The following is a 16100-nucleotide window of genomic DNA, read 5'->3' as shown; positions in this document are numbered from 1 at the left end:
TCTCGTTTGTAATCTCTGAAGAATATTGATAGTGGCTGGGGTCACCCGTCCATACTACCCAGATACTACCCAGAAGAAGGTAATGGCAAATCACTTCTGTAGAAAAATTTGCCAAGAATAATCATGGTCTACATGACCATGATTGCCTACGTCATTCAACATGGCGATGATGAAAGATATTAACTTTCTCCCAGGGTAAGGGAATTCAGACCTAGAGGGAACAGGTTTAAGATGAGAGGGAAGAAATTGAAAAGAGATCTGAGGGGTAAGATTTCCAAACTGGTTTTAGACAGATTTAGAGAGATGTAGGCCAAACGTGGGCAAATTGGCTAGCTTGGGTTAGTTGAGCTGAAGGGCCTGTTTCAATGCTGTTTTACTCTTTGAGTAATCTTTAAGCTACTTAAAAATAGGCATGTGGGAACGTGGACAAATGGTTAAGGTGTTCGACTAGCGATCTGAAGTTCGTGAGTTGGAGCCCCAGCTGAGGCAGCGTGTTGTGTCCTTGAGCAAGGCACTTAATCACACAGTGCTCTGCGACGACACTGGTGCCAAGCTGTATGGGTCCTAATGCCCTTCCCTTGGACAACATCAGTATCGTGGAGAGTGGAGACTTGCAGCATGGGCAACTGCCAGTCTTCCATGCAACCTTGCCCAGGCCTGTGCCCTGGAGAGTGAAGACTTTCCAGGTGCAGATCCATGGTCTCGTAAGACTAATGGATGCCCTTAATTCAATTTAAGCTACTTACAAGTTGTTTTTTTTATCTTACATAGAAAAAATATCTTGTAAAACAAAAACAAACAAGAGAAAATCTGCAGATGCTGGAAATCCAAGCATCACCCTCAAAATGCTGGAGGAACACGGCAGGCCAGGCAGCAGCTATGGAAAAGAAATGTCGACAACCAATGTTCCCTCTAATTTTTAGTAGTCAGTGTGCGCAAAAGTCTTATGCTGTGCAATTTTTTTTCCTGTGACAAAAGTATGTGCGCACTGAATGCACACATGGAACAGTTTATACAGGTTTACAAAATATTTGACATAAAACTGCACAGAATAACAACAAAATAACATACATATTTAAGTCACTCAGTTATTTTTTCTCTCTCCTGTCTTTGGCATTTACCCATTCTTTGTAAACTCTATCTAGACTAATGGAACTTCCATCCAATTGATAGCTTTTGATTCTCATTAACATATCTAAATGACATTCACCTAAATGGTTTCTCAGCTTGTTTTTGAGTTGATTCATTAGGCTAAAACCTCGTTCACAGTCCACACTAGACACAAGAAAGGTTCCCCCAATGTCCATCAACTGTGCAAGGTTGCAAAGCTGTTTATTTTGAAGTACAAATGCCACCATTTGACCAAAGTTTGAAATCAGTTTGGATTTAATTTTTTCTTGCACAGAAAATTTAATATCATTAAACTGTCTAACTATTACTGTATTTCCAGCTAGAAAATCATGATATTTTAGACATAAGGCATTAACTTGTTCATCACCAAATGTGAAGTCACAATCTGCAATTGCAGAGAAATCAAAAGCTGACCATTCTTGTACCTAATCTTCAGGAAACCTTTCTTCTAAATGAATACAAAGACTACTTATAGAAGTCAACAGCGGACTTGTATCTACTGTGATGTTTTCTTCACGTTGTTGGCTTGGCAAAACTTCAACTTTGTCACTCCATGAAACATTGTCTCCCAGATACTACTTTCTTATCTTGTTAATTTTGCCTCGCGCAAAATGAAGTGAATCAATCGGTGTCAGGCCACTCTTTTGCAGAATCTTGCACAGTGCAGCCAGTTCATCAAAGATATCACTTAAAACCTGTAAAACTACTTTGTATGTGATGTTTATCAATTTCCTGTGACAGTATTTAGCCACGGGGTTATTTGACTGATCTTTTTCAATAAAAACTTAGTAAGCTATCAAGCAACACACATCAAAGTTGCTGGTGAACGCAGCAGGCCAGGCAGCATTCCTAGGAAGAGGTACAGTCGATGTTTTGGGCCGAAAATGTACCTCTTCCTAGAGATGCTGCCTGGCCTGCTGTGTTCACCGGCAACTTTTATATGTGTTGCTTGAAATTCCAGCATCTTCAAATTTCCTCGTGTTTGCATTAGTAAGCTATCTACAGGATTTGAAACAGATCTTTGTAAACTTTATGATATGAACACTGTCCGCCAAAGACGGCTGCCACCGTGATGCAGCTGTACAAACCGGAACAGGAAAGGTGAGGTGACGTAAATCAGTGACGTGCATTGTGGTATTTGAAAAACAGACTAACTAGTTAACAGAAATATTTAGCTAAACGATTATTTTCAATAAGTATAATTATTAATTACTACATTAGTTTAGGTAATTAACCTTTTGTGTGCACATTAATTTCCTTTGTGCGCTGGTTGAAAAACGTGTGCGCGCGTACACGCTCACAGCTTAGAGGGAACATAGTTGACAATACTCTTTTCCATAGATGCTGTCTGGCCTGCTGAGTTCCGCCTGCGTTTTGAGTGTGTTGCTTGTAAAACAAAAGTCCTGTTCCTGCCACTTGAGTGTTTCAGTTCAGCACCTTTTGACTTCCACTGTGAACTAACCAAGTGAAGAAATCTTTCACTGGACCATAAACATAAGTTACAGTATATACACTAACACTGGAGTCAGAAACATCTTGCAGAACTCCCCTTTCCCCTGCCTTCTCGTTTAAATTCTCACTTGGAAAGGGGAGGAGCTAAGGGATGGAAGGTTAAATTGACAGGCATGCCTTAGCTAGCTATGAGTATAATCCTGAAGCTCATTAAAGCACAACTGCAGAGTGTAGGGTAACTGGGGCTACACTCACGCTCACCAAGCCACCTTTCTTGAGACTTGCTCTGTGCATCATGTCGACTCCAGCTGATTCAGGTAGTCCCATACCATCTGGGATGAAAGTTTGTACGTCATTTCCAGAACTCCTCATGATAGCTGAATTTGTGAGTATTATTTTGTTGTTCTTCTAGTAGATGTGTTGTTTTGCATTGATCCTGAGAATTGCAGTAAGATTCTGCCAGGCTCTTTGATACCCCATGGAAAGAAAAAGATAATTGGTAAATGGTGTAACTGCAGTAAAGAACGCGGATATATGTGAGGAATCAAGCATAGCAATAGAGGCTGAGAGAAAGACTGACAAGGAAGGAGTAAGACAAAAAAACCTCCGGGAGAAGGTTCAGGAGCTTGAAGACTCGTAGGGCCAGATTTGGGAACAGCTTCTTTCCAACTGTGATAAGACTGCTGAACAGATCCTGACCCGAATCTGGGCCGTACCCTCCAACTATCCGGACCTGCCTCTTGGTTTTTTGCACTATCTTACTTTCCATTTTTCTATTTTCTATTTATGGTTTATAATTTAAATTTTTAATACTTACTAATTTTTATTATTTTTAATATTTAATATTTGTAATCCAGGGAGCAGGAAGCGCAGAATCAAATATCACTGTGATGATTGTACGTTCTAGTATCAATTGTTTGGCGACAATAAAGTATAAAGTAAAGTAAAGTAAATAGAAGAGACTAATGTGAGTACGAAATATTCAGAACAAGGACAATCGAATCAATTAATTATTATTTACTGCAACACACATAAAAATTGCTGGTGAACAAGAGATAGTACGAGATTTGAAAGTTGGAGGGGGAGGGGAGATCCAAAATGATAGGAGAAGACAGGAGGGGGAGGGATGGAGCCAAGAGCTGGACAGGTGATAGGCAAAAGGGGATACGAGAGGATCATGGGACAGGAGGTCCGGGAAGAAAGACAAGGGGGGGGGGAACCAGAGGATGGGCAAGGGACAGAGGGAGAAAAGGGAGAGAGAGAGGAAAAAATAATTAAAAAAATAAATAACAGATGGGTTGCGAAGGGGAGGTGGGGCATTAACGGAAATTAGAGAAGTCAATGTTCATGCCATCAGGTTGGAGGCTACCCAGAAGAAATATAAGGTGTTGTTCCTCCAACCTGAGTGTGCTTTCATCTTGACAGTAGAGGAGGCCGTGGATAGACATATCAGAATGGGAATGGGATGTGGAATTAAAATGTGTGGCCACTGGGAGATCCTGCTTTCTCTGGCGGACAGAGTGTAGGTGTTCAGTGAAACCATCTCCCGGTGGCCACACAATTTATCTTCTCATATCCCTTTTGCCAATCAACTTTCCAGCTCTTGGCTTCATCCCTCCCCCTCCTGTCTTTTCCTATCATTTTGGATCTTCCCCTCCCCCTCCCACTTTCAAATCTCTTACTATCTCTTTTTTCAGTTAGTCCTGGTGAAAGGTCTCAGCCTGAAATGTCAACTGTACCTCTTCCTATAGATGCTGCCTGGCCCGCTGCATTCACCAGCAATTTTTATGTGTGTTGCTTGAAATTCCAGCATCTGCAGATTTCCTCATGTTTGGATTATTATTTACTATTGAGATACAGACTGGAATAGGTCCTTCAAGCTGTGTTGCCCAGCAATCCCTGATTTAATCTGAGTCGAAGCACGGGACAATTTACAATGACCAATTAACCTACCAACCAGTATGTCTTTGGACTGTGGGTGGAAACCGGAGCACCCGGAGGAAACCCACACGGTCATGGGGAGAATGTACAGACTCCTTCCAGGCAGTGTGGGATTAGAACCTGGGCTGCCAGTACTGTAAAGCGTTGTGCTAACCACTACATTACCGTGCTGCCCCACGAGAGGGGGGGCATTGATGGAGAGGAAAGAGAAGGAATGAAAGAAGTGAGAGTAGCAGGGTCAGGGAAAGAGAGGAAAATGGAAAGGATGGAGTACAAAAGAGAGACAAGGATTGATAAAGAAGAGAAAAGGAAAGGGATGGGGCCATGAGAGAGAGAAAATGTAGGGAGAGAATGGAATAAACGAAAATAGGAAGAAAAGATTGGAAAAGTGGAGACTGAAATAAATAATTGCAATTGTTTTGGGTAAAGCATGAGAAGGCAACTTATTCTGTATTGCATAAACAAAAGTAAAATAATGGATGATAAATGTTGGGAGAGGAAGCCCATACTCTCTCAGTGAGTCTGTGGGAACTGAGTACATGCTTGCAAGCTAGAGAGAAACTGCCCTTAACTGGTATTAGTTTTTGCAGTCACGGACATGTCTCAGTTTCGCAACCACTCATTAATTGGGCAAACAAACAGTGGGGGAAAAATGTAGTATAAGGTAAAAAAGACGCGAGACAACCTAAAGGTTATTTCGTCCTTCAGTTCTTACTGCTAATATGGGTTTATAGCTTTGCAAGGATTTATTTAAGTTTTGGGATTGGTCAGAGGCTGCAACATAAGTCACCTATTTACCTGTAGGGCAGGTGAATTACAGAGCCATAAATTTAAACTGAGGGAGTAAGTGTTAGAGTGGATTTTTTTGGGTAGATGATTTGTTTACACTTAAATACTTTGGCCACCAGACTTCCATTTGACAAAGTACTGTGGATTGAGTTGAGTCCACAACAATGCGCTTCCTAAAAAGGTGTGAATACCAGATGCTTCTGGCGCTGTAGTTTGACCTGATGCTGTAGTTTCGAAGACAGTATTATCTATACTTTATAAATATTAATTGTCTTCTATGTTAGCATGGGAAATGCCAAATAAATGTATTGTAGACTTAACTGACATTCCTAAAGGCTGTGGATACCAACCCCGACATGTTGGCGTCGGAAGGAAAGGATGGTGTGATATTTTGTATGTAGCTTCAATAGGAAGCATTGTCTATGCATTGTCTATAACTTTTTAAGTAGCGATTGCCTTTGTGTTCAGCATATAAATATCGAGCCCACATTGGACTAGCAGACCTTTCTACGGAAAGCGTCTCCATCCATATGATGCCTGCTGTACCTCATTGTGCCGAATAAAGAAGTTGCTTTGTACCTACCAGTGACTCTGTCTCTCCGGTGATTTCCCACACTACAACAGTATGGAGGCTTAATATGTACAGCAACTGAACAGTCAATGCTGGTGCAAAGCTGTTCTTTTATGATCAGCTTTTCTTGCTTCAAAGGCACTGTTTTATATTTTCAGGAAACTAACTTTATACGCTGCCCATCTGCCCTGACGTATACTTGCATTTGGCCAGTATAAAGATGAATTTTTTTTGACATTGCACAGAGTAAGACCCTTCAAGCCCTGCTGCCCAATGATCCCCTGATTTAATCCTGGCCTAATCACGGGACAATTTACAATGACCAGTTAGCCTAGCAACCGGTACGTCTTTGGACTGTGGGAGGAAACAAGAGCTTCCAGAGGAAACCCACACGGTCACAGGGAAAATGTGCAAACTCCTTACAGACAGTGTTGGGAATTGGACCCGGGTTGATGGTACTGCAAAGCACTCTGCTAACCACTACGCTACTGTACCATCACTGAACCAAACATAATTACTGAATCTCAGGATTCAATAAAATCGAAAAATATGGGCAGTCAAATTGATATTGCTCATGCTAGACTATCGTCCTGTCAAACACACCTGTGATCCATAGAGGTATACAAATGAGATCGTTCCTGCTTCCTCAGGAAAGTAACCAACATGGTCAAAGACCTCTCCCACCCTCGTCATACCTTCTCCTTCCCCTTCCCATTAGGTCGCAGTTATAAAAGCTTGAAAAGGTACACTATTGGGTCTAAGGACTATTTATCCTGCGGTCGGATCTGGAGTAACATTCATTTCATTCTCCTTTACACTTGAACAGGAAATGACGTTAAACAACTCTGATGTCTAGAATAATCCGCATTCTGCTATTGCCTTTCCCTTTGTAAAGATAAAGGTTAGCTTTACTTGTTACATGTACATCGAAACATAAGTGTTGTTTGCATTGCAAGTGTCATCAAACTTCCTGTTCCACCGTAGCATGCCTACAACTTACTAACCCTAGGCACTACATCCTTGGAGTGGTGCTGTAAACTGCTGCACTAACCACTATGCCACAACGCTGCCCTCGGTGAGCTAGTATTTTGGAATGATCTGAAAAATCCTCACTCTCACCCCACCCCCAGGCCATGCTCTTTTCTCGCTGCTGCCATCAGGTAGAAGGTACAGGCGCATCAGGACTTGCACCTCCAGGTTCAAGAATATTTACAGTCTCTCAACCATCAGGCTCTTGAACAAAGGAGTTAACTACATCCAGTGAGGTGTTTCCCCAACAAATGAGGTGATCTCATTTTAAGGACTCTTTTATCTTGTTATTTCATGTTCTCATAATTTATTGCTATTTATTTGTATTTGCATTTGCACAGTTTGTTGTCTTCTGCACTCTGGTTGATCTTCATTGATCTTGTTATAGTTACTGTTCTATAGATTTGCTGAAATCCCCACAGCAAAACGAATCTCTGGGTTGTATATGGTGATGTACAATATATGTACTTCGATAGTAAATTTACTTTGAACTTCAATCTTTGGGATGTAATTATTTTTCACTATGTTTTTGGTACATGTGACAATAATAATTACCAATGTGTTGATGGTAAACAACATTCAAAAAATATCTACAGGGACCCCTTGATCTTATGGTTGAAGGATATATGATTACTGCAGGAAAATGGCTATCAGTGTAAAAGATCAGCTGTGATCATATTGAATAATAGTATCATTAGAGGGGCCTGAATGGATTAATCCTGCTTTATTTCTTCTCTTCTCAGTCAATAGATCAGTTAAGAAAAGACACAACAGAATTATTTCAATTAAAGGCCCTCAAGTTTGATTCTTGAACTTCCTTCAGTAGGCTCACTGACCTTAACCACTTTACCAAATGGGCATGGGTATTGCAGTTAAGCTAATGCACCTGCAGAATTCTAGACTATTGATCTGGAGATCAATAGCTCCTGCTATCCTTCTGGTCTCCTCCATTGGAAACATGAATATGAATGAATGAATGAAATTTATTCCGGTCAGTACAAACATAACAAAAAGCGTCATTTTCAACGATGATTTCATAAGACAAAATTACAACAAAAAAAACATAGATATTCTTTAAAACAGACCGAAAGGGCGTAGGCTGAAGATACAACTTATTACGTCTACCCCTCTTACTTGTACAACAACATATTTGGCATCAATCATCATATCAAAACAAAAAATTTCACAATCTTTTAACACAAAATCCAATTCAAAGTATCATTTATTTACATTCCTCCCATTCATTTTAAATCATGTATTTTATATATTCATTAAATTATTTTTAAATAATTTTTTAAACTTAAGTGTGGTGCATATTTTTAAATTCTCACTACAACTGTTCCATAGATTCACCCTTCTGGCTGAAATACAATGATTTTTTTACATTTATGTAGTGATGCCAGCTGAGTATTGCACTCCCAGATTTAACTTAATTTAACATTCTGATTGTTTAGTAAAAGACTGGAAGAACAGATCTCTTGCTCAAGATACCTCAGGGCATTTGTAACCCTGCTGGAATTAATGGAATCAGGAATGGAGAAGGGCATAACATTTGAGGCTTGAAGAGAATGCCACATGCACCCTCTCCTTCAAGGGCTGCTCCTGAATTCGGAGGCTGTGCCCTCTGATAAGACCATAAGAGTTGATGAAAGGCATAGTTATGGATAACTCCATAAGAACTGAACTCCTGCTCAAGGTCTAGTCAATGCATTGAGTTCAAGAGTCAGGAAGTTATACCGTCACTTTATAAGACTCCAGTTCGACCACATTTGGTGTATCGAAAGTATGCAGAGACCTCGGAGAGGGTACAGTAAAGGTTTGCCAGGATGCTGCCTGAATTAGAGGGTGTATCTTATAAATGGACATTGGACAAATTAGCGTTGTTTTCTCTGGAGTTGCGGAGGCTAAGTGAAAGCCTGCCATAAGTTCACAAGCTAATGAGAGGCATATATAGAGTAGATAGCTGGTATCTTTTCCAGGGTCGAGATGTCTAATACTAGAGGACATGCATTTAAGATGATGGGGAAAAGTTCAAAGATGATACCCAGGGCAGGTTTTCCACACAGAGAGGGGTGGGTGCCTGAAGTGCACTGCTAGGGGTGGTAGTAGAGGCAGATATGATGGAGACATTTCAGAGGCTCTCGGATAGGCATGAAAATATGCAGAGAATGGAAGGATATGGACCACGTGCAAGTAGAATGGATTAGGTATCATTAGTTAATTAGTTTGGCACAATATCATGGACTGAAAAGCCTGTCCTGAACTGGACTGTTCTCTGAATCACAGACTGGATTCCATCTCTCCAGACGTACGGTGACATGAGAACATTAATAGGCTATTTGGATCCTCAAACCTGCGTTGCCATTCAACATGATCAGAGCTGATCTGCCTTAGGGGTCATAGTTCTCTTTTGCGCCAGTTCCCTTCAATTCTCCAGTTTTCCAAACAAAGGTCTACTTTATTTTGATCAAGCTGCCGCAATCTTCTAGCGCTGAGAATTCCATAGATTCACCACCCTCTGTGAGAAGTAGTTTCTTCTCACGCCAGCTTTGAATGCCTGCCTCCTAATTTTGCTACCATGTCTCCCTCTTTGAGAGTCCCCATCTGACCTTACTAATGCCTTTGATGTCATCATTCAACAGGAATTGGGGACTTTGCTTTCCCATGTAAGTTCTCTAGTCTCCTAGCTGTCCTAGATATTCATTGAAGTGTATGAGAAGGTGACACTTCCACCTAACATCCCCAGGACCAAGTTCCTTTACTGATCAGTCCCCTCTGCATAGCACTGTCCTCTAAAATATAGGATTTTGGCAAGGTCCCGGAAATAGTGGGCAATTTTCCATGTAGAACTTAGAACATAGAGCAGTGGAACGCAGGAACAGGCCAGTTCTTCTGCACTGTAAGCCAGAATGCCAATATAAATTCCATGTCTGCCTGCACATAGTCTCTATCCTTCCATTCCCTGTCTGTTCACATTATGTTCACATCAAAGTCAAAGTAAATTTATTATCAAAGTGTGTCACCATATACTACCTTGAGATTCATTTTATTTCAGGCATTTACAGGCAAACAAATACAATAGAATTTATGCAAAAAACTATGCATAAACAAAGACTGACAAACAACCTATATACACAAGAAGACAAAGTGTACAAATTTTAAAAAAATACTGAGAACATGAACTGCAGAGCCCTTGAAAGTGAGTCTATTGTTCAGTTGAGGTGAGTGAAATTTTCCATGTAAGTTCAGGTCATAACTGTTCCTGACCTGGTGGTGTGGGACCCAAAGCTCCTGTACCTCCTGTTCACTGGCAGTGGTGAGAAGGGAGCGTGACCTGGAATGTGGGGTTCCTTGATGATGGATGTTGCTTTCTTGCGGCAGTGCTCCTTATAGATGTGCTCAGTGATGGGGAGGTCTTTGCCAGAGATGGACTGAGCTGTATCCACCACTTTTTGTAGTCTTTTCTGTTCCTGGGCTTTAGTGTTTCTGTACCAGGCTATGATGCAAGCAGTCAGGATACACTCCATTGTGCATCTATAGAAATTCATCAAAGTTTTAGAGGCATGCTGAATTTCTGCAAAACTCTAAGAAATTAGAGGCCCTGTCATGCCTTCTTTGTAATGGCACGTACATGCTGGTCCCAGGACAGATTTTCTGATATGATAACACCAAGGAATATAAAGTTACTGACCCTCTTCACCTTCGATTCCCCTAATGAGCTCTGGCTTATGGACCTCTGGATTCTTCCTCCTGTAGTCAATATTCAGCTCTTTAGTTTTGTTGTCATCGAGAGAGGTGCTGTTGTGGTGGCACCACTCAAACAGATTTTCAATCTCCTTCCTACATGATGATCCGTCACTATCTTTGATTCGGCCACCTGCAGTGGTGTCGTCAGCAAAGCTAAGTATAGCATTGGAGCTGTACTTAGCCACACAATCATAGGTATAAAGTGAGTAGACTGGGAGATAAGCACACAGACTTGTGATGCACCTGTGCTGATGGAGATTGTGGAGGAGATGTTGTGTCCAATCCATACTGACAGGTATCTGCAAGTGAGGAAATCGAGGATCCATTTGTACAAGGATGTACCGAGGCCTAGATCTTGGAGCTTAGTGATTAGTTCTGAGGGAATGATAATGCTGAATGCTGAGCTATAGCCAAAGAAGCTCGCCTAATGTACTGTATGCACCTTCATTGTCCAGATGTTCCAGAGCTGAGACCCAATGAAATGGCATCTGCTGTTGAGCTATTGTGATGGTAGACAAATTGGAGCGGATCCAAGTCACTCCTCTACTTCATGGCCAACCTCTCACAGCACTTCAGCATAGTGGATGTACACTTGGTGGCCACCTTATTAGGTACACCTATACACCTGTTTGTTGATGCAAATATCTAATTAGCCAATCATGTGGCAGCAACTCAATGCATAAGAGCATGCAGACATCGTCAAGAGGTTCAGTTGTTGTTCAGACAAAACATCCCAAGGGGAAAGAAATATGATATAAGTGACTCTGACCATGGAATGATTGGTGCCAGGCAGGGTGGTTTGAGTATCTCAGAAACAGCTCATCTCCTGCAATTTTCACACACAATAGTCTCTAGAACTTGTAACTTGTAGACACTAGTGTGAAAAATAAGCAAAAAAAAAGTCCAGTGAGCAGCAGTTCTGTGGGCAAAAATGCCTTGTTAATGAGAGAGGTCAGAGGAGAATGGCCAGACTGGTTCAAGCTGGCAAGAAGGCGACAGTAACTCAAATAACCACACGCTACAACAGTGGTGTGCAGAAAGGCATCTTTGAACGTACAACATATCAAACCGTGAAGTGGATGGGCTACAGCAGCAGAAGACCACAAATGTACACTCATTGCAGTGGTTACTCTATTAGGCACCAGAGCTACATAATAAAATAGCCGCTGACTGTAAGTGTTATGATATGATGTCCTAAAGCAAGTTACCTTGTTCATCTTGGGCACTGGTATAATTGAAACAGGTGGGTATCTCAGACTGCTGAAGCAAAAGGATAAAGATATAAATGAATGCCCATCCAGCTGATTAGCACAGGACTTCCAGGTACAATATCAAGTCAAATAATTTCTGCTGGTTCGTACCCCCCCCCCACCCCCCGAAGGATGCTCTGACATCAGCCTCAGGGGGTTCATGAACCTAAATTAAATTCAGGGTTAGTGCATAATTCCCACTCGGCGTGTGCAATGGCTTTCTGGAGGCCACACCTGGACCTCTTGTACTTTCCTGGAAGGCCAGTCCTGAATGCCACCAAACTAGCCCTTGGCTGATTGTGAATCTCTTGGTTCATCCTGGCCTTGAGGTCAGGTGGTGCCTCTGAATGATTTTATGGGAACACAATTGCTCATGAGTGTCATATAAGGTCCATGAGAATTGTGGTGTATTTTTTCATGTCCTCTGGATGAGAACCTCTTTGAGGACACATCTGGAAGTGTGGGGGATGAGATATGCTCAGTGAAGCAGGGAATGCAGAAATCTCTCATTTCTCTCTGATGCAGCGATCTTGCCCTTACGTTCTCTCTTGCTTCCATTGGCCAGCAGAATGCTAAGGAGGAAAGTCATGCTCCCAGCTGCTTCAGTCCGGTCTGAAGACACTCCCAGCTTTCTCTTTTCTGGCAATGGCAGATATCCTGCGGCTTTCAGGTGCTGTACCCGCAATCCCTGAGAGTCAAGTTCGCTGAGTCCTTCAGAAGATCGTAAAATCACTGGTGCATTTAGACGGTTCAAAAGTATGTTTTCTTAAAGGGAAGTTACAGGCTGCAGATTGCAGTGGTAACAGCTCAGAAGACGTGGTTTTGTGAACTGACAGCAAAACATTAGTGTGTATCAGCAGAACAATCTTGGATTTAGTACAGTTCCATCTTGATGTTCCTAAATGTCTCCTCTGGCACTTAATATCCTGTAAACAAAAAACTCATAAGTACCCTTTAAAATTCCTTCATTTCATCTTAAAATTATGCCCTCTAGTTTTGACATTTCCACTCTGCGAAAAAGACTCTATCTACCCTGAATAAGCCTCCTAGTTTTCTATACTTCAGTTAGATTACTCCCCCATCTCTGATGTTCAGGAGAAAACAATCTAAGTTTGTCCAGCCTCTCCTTATAGCTAATATTCTTTAAGCCCAGCAAAATCCTGATGGATTTCAAAGAAGACACGACAGCACCTCAACTTTCTTAGAAGTTTGCACAGATTCAGCGCGACATCTAAATTCTTGACAAACTTCTATAGATGCATAGTGGAGAATATTCTGACTGGTTGTATCATGGTCTGGTATGGAATGATCAAGACAAGGAAAGCCTAAAAACTGTGGTGGATACAGCCTAGTCCATCAGAGGAAATGCCCTCCTCACCGTTGAGCACATCGACAAGGAGCGCTGCCACAAGAAAGCAGCGTCTATCATCAAGGAGCCCCACTATCCAGGCCATGCTCTCTTCTCACTGCTGCCGTTAGGAATGTGGTACAGGATTCTTGGGTCACATACTACCAGGTTCAGGAAAAGTTATTCAACCATCAGGCTCCTGAACCAGTGTGGATAACTTCACTCACTTCAACCCTGAACTCATCACTGAACACAATCTCTGGACTCACTTTCAAGTACTCTACAACTCAGTATTATTTATTAATTATCCTTTTTGCATTTGCACAGTTTGGTTGCTTGTCAATTTTTGGGTGTAGATTTTTATTTATTCCATTGTATTTCTTTGTTCTACAGTGAATGTCTGCAAGAAAGTGAATCCCAAGGTGACATCTACGTACTTTGACAATAAACTTACTTTGGCTTTGACTTTGAACCTCTTCTGTATCTTCTCCGAAGCCTCCACATCCTTCTTGTGAACTGTAAATAATATTCCAAACGACACACACAAAATGCTGGAGGAATTCAGCAGGCCAGGCAGCATCTATGGAAAAGAGTAAACAGTTGATGTTTTGGGCTGAGATGCTTCATCAGAACTGGAGAACAAAAGATGAGAAGTCAGAGTGAGAAGGAGAGGAAGAAATAGAAGGCAATAGGTGATGGGTGAAACCGGGAGAGGGGGGAGTGGTGAAGTAAAGGGCTGGGGAGTCAATTGGTGAAAGAGATAAAAGGCTGGAGAAGGGGAATCTGATAAGAGGGGACAGAAGGCCATGTAAGAATAGGAAGGAAGAGAGCACTGGAGGGAGGTGATGGCAGTTAAGGAGATAGGGTGAGAGATGGGAATGGGGAATGGTGAAGGTGGGGGGGGTGGCACTACCAGAAGTTTGAGAAATCAATGTTCATATCATCAGGTTGGAGGCTACCCAGATGAAATATAAGGTGTTGTTCCTCCAACCTGAACGTGGCTTCATTGCGGCAGTAGAGGAGGCCGTGAACTGGCATGTCCAGATGGGAACGGGAAGTGGAATTAAAATGTGTGACCACTGGGAAATCCTGATTTTTCTGGTGAACAGAGCGTAAGTGCTCGGCAATGCGATCTCCCAATCCACGTCGGGTCTCACCGATATACAAGAGGTCAAATTGGGATCATCGGATACTGTAGATGACCCCAACAGACTTGCAGGTGAAGTGTCACCTCACCTGGAAGAACTTTTTGGGGCCCTGAGTGGCAATGAGGGTGGAGGTGTAGGGGCAGGTGAAGCATTTGTTCAGCTTGCAAGGATAAGTGCCGGGAGGGAGGTCAGTGGGGAGAAACGACTTGACAAGGGAGTCGCTTAGGAAGTGATCCCTGTGGAAAGCAGAAAGTGGGGGGCAGAGAAAGATGTGCTTGGTGGTGGGATCCCATTGGAGATGGTGGAAGTTATGGAGAATTATGTACTGGACGTGAAAGCTGGTGGAGTGGTAGATGAGAAAAAGAGGAACTCTATCCCTGGTGGGGTGGTGGGAGGATGCAGTGAGGGTAGACGTGTGTGAAATGGAAGAGTTGTGATTGAGGGCAGCATTGATGGTAGAGGAAGGGAAGCTCCTTTCTTTGAAGAAAGAGGAGATCTCTTTAGTTCTGGACTGAAAAACTTCATCCTGAGATCAGATGTGGCCGAAGGAGGAACTGAGAGAAGCGGATGGCATTTTCACAACTAACAGGGTGGGAAGAGGTATAGTCCAGGTAACTATGAGAATCCGTGGGTTTATAAAAGACATCAGTAGATAAACTGTCTCCAGAGACAGAGACAGAGAAATCAAGAAAGGGGAGGGAGGTGTTGGAAATGGACCAGGTAAATTTGGGGAAAGGGTGGAAGTTGGAGGCAAAGTTGATGAAGTCAAAGAGCTCGGCATTGGTGTAGGAAGCAGCACCAATGCAGTCGTTAATGTGGCATAGGAAAAGTTGGGGGAGTGATACCAGTGTAGGCTTGGAACATATACTGTTCCACGTAGCCAACAAAACAGGCAGGCACAGCTGGGACTTACGCAAGTGCCCATGGCTACACCTTTTGTTTGAAGGAAGTGAGAGGAGCCAAAGGAGAAATTATTGAGAGTGAGGACCATCTGCGCCAGCTGGAGGAGAGTGGTGGTGGAGGGGAACTGGTTGGGTCTGGTATCCAGAAAGAAACGGAAAGGTTTGAGGCCTTCCTTATAGGGGATGGAGGTGTATAGGGACTGGACATCCATAGTGAAAATAAAATGATCGGGGCCAGGGAACTTGAAATCATTGAAAAAGATCAAGAGCGTGTGAAGTGTCACGGATGTAAGTAAGTAGGGACTGAAGCAGAGGGATAAAACTGAGTAGAGGTATGCAGGTGTAAGTTCAGTGGGCAGGAAAAAGCAGAAACAATAGGCCTCCCTGGACAGCCAAGTTTGTGGTTCTAGGATAGGGGATAGAAACGGCAGGTGTGGGGTGTGGAAACTATGAGGTTGCTGGCAGTTGTTAGGAGATCCCCAGAGTTGTTAAGGTCAACGATGCTGTTGGTGACAATGGCCTGGTGCTCCTTAGTGGGGAGTAAGTAAGAGGATGTGTTTGAGAGTTGTTGTCTGGCCTCAGCATGGTAGAGGTCAGTCTGCCAGACTACTACAGAACCCCCACCCCTCTTATCTGCAGGTTAGATGGTGTGGTTATGATTACTGCAGAGAGAGTGGAGAGCAGTGCGTTCGGAATCAGTGAGTTTGGAACTGGAGGGGAGAATGGTGAAGTCGAGACGATTGATGTCCCATCAGCAGTTGGCAATGAAAAGATCCAGAGCAGGCGGAAGAC

General features: G+C 42.6%; 1 protein-coding gene across 1 annotated transcript in view; it reads left to right on the top strand.

Annotated features, from left to right (window-relative positions):
• The first annotated feature begins 2701 nt into the window (after positions 1 to 2701).
• LOC140209082 (myelin and lymphocyte protein-like) overlaps positions 2702 to 16100 on the top strand; it is a 30127-nt gene continuing 16728 nt past the window's right edge. Inside the window, exon 1 of the mRNA XM_072277622.1 lies at positions 2702 to 2968. Within this exon, the coding sequence (XP_072133723.1) occupies positions 2879 to 2968 (90 nt within the window). The 5' untranslated portion in view covers positions 2702 to 2878. The remainder of the gene's footprint in view (positions 2969 to 16100) is intronic.

The sequence above is a fragment of the Mobula birostris genome, chromosome 2, assembly GCF_030028105.1.
Source record: "Mobula birostris isolate sMobBir1 chromosome 2, sMobBir1.hap1, whole genome shotgun sequence".
In the NCBI taxonomy this organism is placed as follows: Eukaryota; Metazoa; Chordata; class Chondrichthyes; order Myliobatiformes; family Myliobatidae; genus Mobula; species Mobula birostris.
The sequence above is the reverse complement of the archived record's forward strand: the minus strand, read 5'-3'. Positions and strand labels throughout refer to the sequence as shown.